Source organism: Brassica oleracea, chromosome C7 (assembly GCF_000695525.1).
Source record: "Brassica oleracea var. oleracea cultivar TO1000 chromosome C7, BOL, whole genome shotgun sequence".
Taxonomy (NCBI): domain Eukaryota; kingdom Viridiplantae; phylum Streptophyta; class Magnoliopsida; order Brassicales; family Brassicaceae; genus Brassica; species Brassica oleracea.
The window spans coordinates 48,135,530-48,140,412 of record NC_027754.1 but is presented as its reverse complement, the minus strand read 5'-3'; the positions used below and the strand labels follow the sequence as shown (position 1 = coordinate 48,140,412).

The 4,883-nt window shown below is 33.8% G+C and overlaps 1 protein-coding gene across 1 annotated transcript; it reads right to left on the bottom strand.

The window, feature by feature from the left end:
• Nucleotides 1-1,810: 1,810 nt before the first annotated feature.
• LOC106304634 (endoglucanase 23-like) lies at nt 1,811-4,208 on the bottom strand. The gene is made up of 5 exons (XM_013741034.1): nt 3,678-4,208; nt 3,068-3,367; nt 2,774-2,935; nt 2,349-2,627; nt 1,811-2,213 (listed from the first exon to the last, which is right to left on the bottom strand). Exons 1-5 carry the CDS (start codon nt 4,080-4,082, stop codon nt 1,881-1,883), a joined length of 1,479 nt encoding a protein of 492 aa, XP_013596488.1. The 5' UTR covers nt 4,083-4,208; the 3' UTR covers nt 1,811-1,880.
• Nucleotides 4,209-4,883: the final 675 nt, after the last annotated feature.

Here is a 4,883-nt window from a genome sequence, read left to right as displayed (position 1 = left end):
CTAAAAGCCTAGTGAAATTACATCTCAGCCCCTTGTGACCAAACAAAAAAACAGAAGTCATTTTTATGAATATAGCCCTAGTAAATCGTCTGAGTCGTCTGAGATGTTGGAAGTCGTCTGGACGACTGAAGTGTAAGTCGTCTGGTACCGGTTTATTTTAAAAATAATTTATAAATCTTGTAAAAAAATATTTTGATGCGTGAAAAATAAAAATCAAGTAATTATAAACAGTTTTAAGTGATATAAATTAAGATATGATAAAATTGATTTGTTTTGAAGATAGATGAGTGGAAGTAGTGAATCATGAAATACTTTGGTTTAGGAGTTTGGCAAACATATGTTGTAGTATTGTATGTATTGTTAGGGTTAGATTTTGGAAAACTAAAATGTTTTTTTCAAAAATTAGTTTTCACCTATATGTGTTTATTTATGTGTATAGTAAACACTTTTCAAGTTTGATTTGATTTTATGAAGTCTTTAATTAGATAATTAAGTTTAGGGGTTATGTTTAGGGTGTGGACGACTTATATTTCAGTCGTCTGTTGAATAATTTACTCGGACGACTTACATTTCAGTCGTCTGGTGAAGAAATTAAAACAGATGACTTACATGTAAGTCGTCCAAATATTTCCGCCTAAAATTTTTTTAAAAAATTATTTTCCCGCTTAAAAATTTTTTTAAGTCGTCTGGAAAGTCTTCTATTTTAGTTTCCCGCTAAAAATATTTAATTTTCCGCTAAAAATATTAAACTCTTCTGGACGAGTCGTCTGTTTTAATTTCTTCACCAGACGACTGAAATATAAGTCGTCCACACCCTAAACATAACCCCTAAACTTAATTATCTAATTAAAGACTTCATAAAATCAAATCAAACTTGAAAAGTGTTTACTATACACATAAATAAACACATATAGGTGAAAACTAATTTTTGAAAAAAACATTTTAGTTTTCCAAAATCTAACCCTAACAATACATACAATACTACAACATATGTTTGCCAAACTCCTAAACCAAAGTATTTCATGATTCACTACTTCCACTCATCTATCTTCAAAACAAATCAATTTTATCATATCTTAATTTATATCACTTAAAACTGTTTATAATTACTTGATTTTTATTTTTCACGCATCAAAATATTTTTTTACAAGATTTATAAATTATTTTTAAAATAAACCGGTACTAGACGACTTACACTTCAGTCGTCCAGACGACTTCCAACATCTCAGACGACTCAGACGATTTACTAGGGATATATTCGTAAAAATGACTTCTGTTTTTTTGTTTGGTCACAAGGGGCTGAGCTGTAATTTCACTAGGCTTTTAGGTTAGTTTTGCATTTGATTCAAGTTTGGGTATAGGTTTGGGGTTAAAATCAAGTTGTGGGTTAGTTTTGGCAAAAACCCCTTAAATAAAATCCACAAGTATACCTAAACTCTAATATTTTACACTTTAATGTTTACTTTACCAAATAAAATGAATAAAAACAAATAAAAGAAAAACACAATTTTGTAGTTTATGATGGAAGCTAAACATATTGAACAAGACACATCAATGTCAAAAACTTAATAACATATGAATATGTAACAAGAACATGAACAATTAAGTTATGGCATTGTCAAAAACTAAAAAGAAAATATAATTACTATGAACAAATCCGCGCGGGCGCGCGGGTCAAAAGCTAGTATATATATTAAGGACCTAAGCACAAGGACTTATGATGCTCTAATGTTTAGCTCATTAATAAGCGGCTATGTTCCTTTCTCGTGTCTTTTCTGAAGGGTAGAATGTAGCTGATGAACTAAGAGAAACAATTATTTTTGAAAACTGATTTGAATGCATTAGTTTTGTACATTCCAGATTTGGAAAGGAAATTGAAATCAAGAGAAGTTGGGATTGCTTTTAAAGTACGCAAAGACACCGACTAAAGGTGCATTGATGTACGTCGTGGGCTCCGTGTCGCTGGCATTTGTCCGTTTCCCAATGAACGAATCATCAACGTCAGGCCCGCCAATCACAGCTCCTACTAGAATGTTGGGGTCTGGATTGGGTGATTTGAAAATATTCCATCCTAGTAAGCACCCGAACGCATTCCTCTGAACCTTAACAGATGGTATAGACGCGCCACGGTGGTGGATCTGTCGCGGGTACTGATCACCGTACCCAACCATGTATGACAACTTCGCTGGATTATCTCCCAAAACGTAGTCCACCTACAAAAAAAAAGAATATATAGATAAAACTTTACTGAATCTGTAAATACATAGTTCCCATTGGTCTGAAAAAAGAAGCAAATGATCTTGCAGTTTTACATATATAATTTTATGACCAGCTAATATATATACTACCTGTCGTTTGACTATGCGACGAAGAGAATCCGGTTGAAACTGGTGGTTACTGCAATTGAGTTGTTGAGAGGAGTTAGAGAGGTAATCCGCGTAGGTAAGGAGGAGGAAAGACAAAGCCGCCATGTTCTGGAGCTGGCTATTGCCCGGTTTGTAGAGAAGACCGCCGGGAGTATAACTCATGTGGTGTGGACCAGAGGTTTCCGGAAAAAATGCACACATCATTTCCTCTGCCGCATCTTTATATGCTGTTAACGCAATCGCATCCTTTTCAAATATTTCCTGTTCATAGAAATTGACCATGTAACGTTTATATGTAGTTTGCATTCTTCTTAAACTGATGTAAATAAACAATCTATCAATGGTTATGTCTTTTATATGATCGGTTCTGTTTTGATCTTGAAGATATAGAGATAATTGGATCAAACCTTGGCAATGAGAACATTAACTCCCCCATATTTGTTGTCCCAGCCAAACTCCAAATAATTGAAATCTTGACCGAATGCTTGACGATTGTTCACCAAATACTCTAGGTAATAATCATCACCAGTCGCTCTTCTCAGCCATGCAGCTCCCCAGAGCAACTCATCCTACATGAAAATAATATATATTCTTTTTTTTTTTTGAGAAAAAAATAATATATACAGTTTATATGAAACTGAAACCGAGAGTAGACCTATTAAACTTTATTGTCACAATAAATACAGAAATGATCCGTATACCTTATATCCATTAACACTGCAGTAGAAAGGGCAAACGGCTTTGTTTACATTTGGATTATCAGTGTAACAACCTCTGTGCGAATCTGCGTACTGAAATGTTTTAATGGCTTTATCCAGCAACACTACAGAATATTTAGGTCTTGATTGTTTGAATGCGATTGAAGCGGCTGCCAGAGCTGCAGCGATTTCACCCGCTAAGTCGGAGGCTGGGTCTGGCGCATCTAAGGCGAAAGCAGTTCGTGGCGTATCCATATCTTCAGGCCTTTCCCAACAGTCATGGTCAGCTTGTGCTTCACCTACCTATATACCATATTAATCCTACAATTTTAGTCTGTACGTCCCATATATTTTCATCAAACGCTGTGATTTGCTTATAAATAATACAGTTTATATAAGGAGAAGAAACTAAACAATAGAAATTGATTAAATGCAATTTCTACGTAATATATATACACTAGTATACCCAACCAGATTTAAAAGATATTATATTTTTGCGCAAACAAAAAAAAGATGTAATATTATAATAAGTAATATGTCTATAGATCGTGAAAATCAAAGTCCTGATTACAGTAGATAAAACGACGATGCATGGTGGTTTATTTGTACGTACTTGGACGAAAATGCGATTAGGGAGTTGTGAGACAGTCTTAAGGAGATAATCAGTTGCCCACTTGAGAGCTATGAGATTGTGTCCCAAATCATTCTGAGACATGTAACTTTGGAAGTCGATGGAGCTCCAAGCAAGCATTGTGGCCGTAAAAGCCATTGGAAAATGAAACTTAATGTTGTCTCCGGCGTCGTAGTAACCACCAACGAGGTCGGTGTTGAGGTTTTTGCCGTCGTTGAGTGCAGAGTCACCACGCCAGGTCATCCTTTGTTGTTTGGGAAGACGACCGGAGCGTTGACCCTCGAAGAAGAGGATCGACTTTCTCAGAGCTTCGGAGTAATCGTGAGGAATGGCCGTTGGTAATAGGAGAAGTGCGAGAACGGTTAAAATGAAATATGATGGTTTCATCTTTGAAATAAGAAAATTAAAATTAAGAAATTTGTGAGATTATGCTTCTTGGCATGTAGTTTTGAGGGTTTACGGTTCGTATTTATGGAGGTGGAGCTATATGACAAGGTTGGTGGGGATTCTCAAACCAAGTTCTAACTAATATAATATCACATTTTAAAATATTTGATTTATATAATTAAATCCTAATAACTTCTAAGTTGTTTTTTCATGAGAAAAGATAAGTACTAAGTTATGGTACTGTATAGAGAGTCGGTTAATTTGGTAAGTCACCGATACGTATTTGGTTGGTAAGGACTAAGGATCCATCTATGCATGCCTAAATCAAAAACTTCCACAATTTCTTACAGTTAGCTATGGACAAGAAATCTTCTAACATTACTAATTGGTATATACCTTTTTTTACATAAATATCTTTGAATTTATTCATTTTATCATATATTTTTAATTCCAACAACTTATATTAAAACAATAGTATTCTAGTGTGTATATATAAAAAGAAATATATCCAGATTTTCCAAATTTGATAAAGCTATATATATATATTTTAGATTTGGAAAATCTGATGCAAGAGAATTATGAGGCTAAAAATGAAGAAATGAAATCTTAATGTTTTGATGAATTGGATTAGATGCAATTTTCCCTCGAATCCCTATTCAAAGAAAGAAAAACTATTCGTTTACAGTATTATCTATACGATTAAAAGATAAGTACAATTTTTATCTACTATAAAAGAGTCATATTAGGATCATTTTATCAATTACATATATTTTGATAATCACATTACCTATTAAATATATA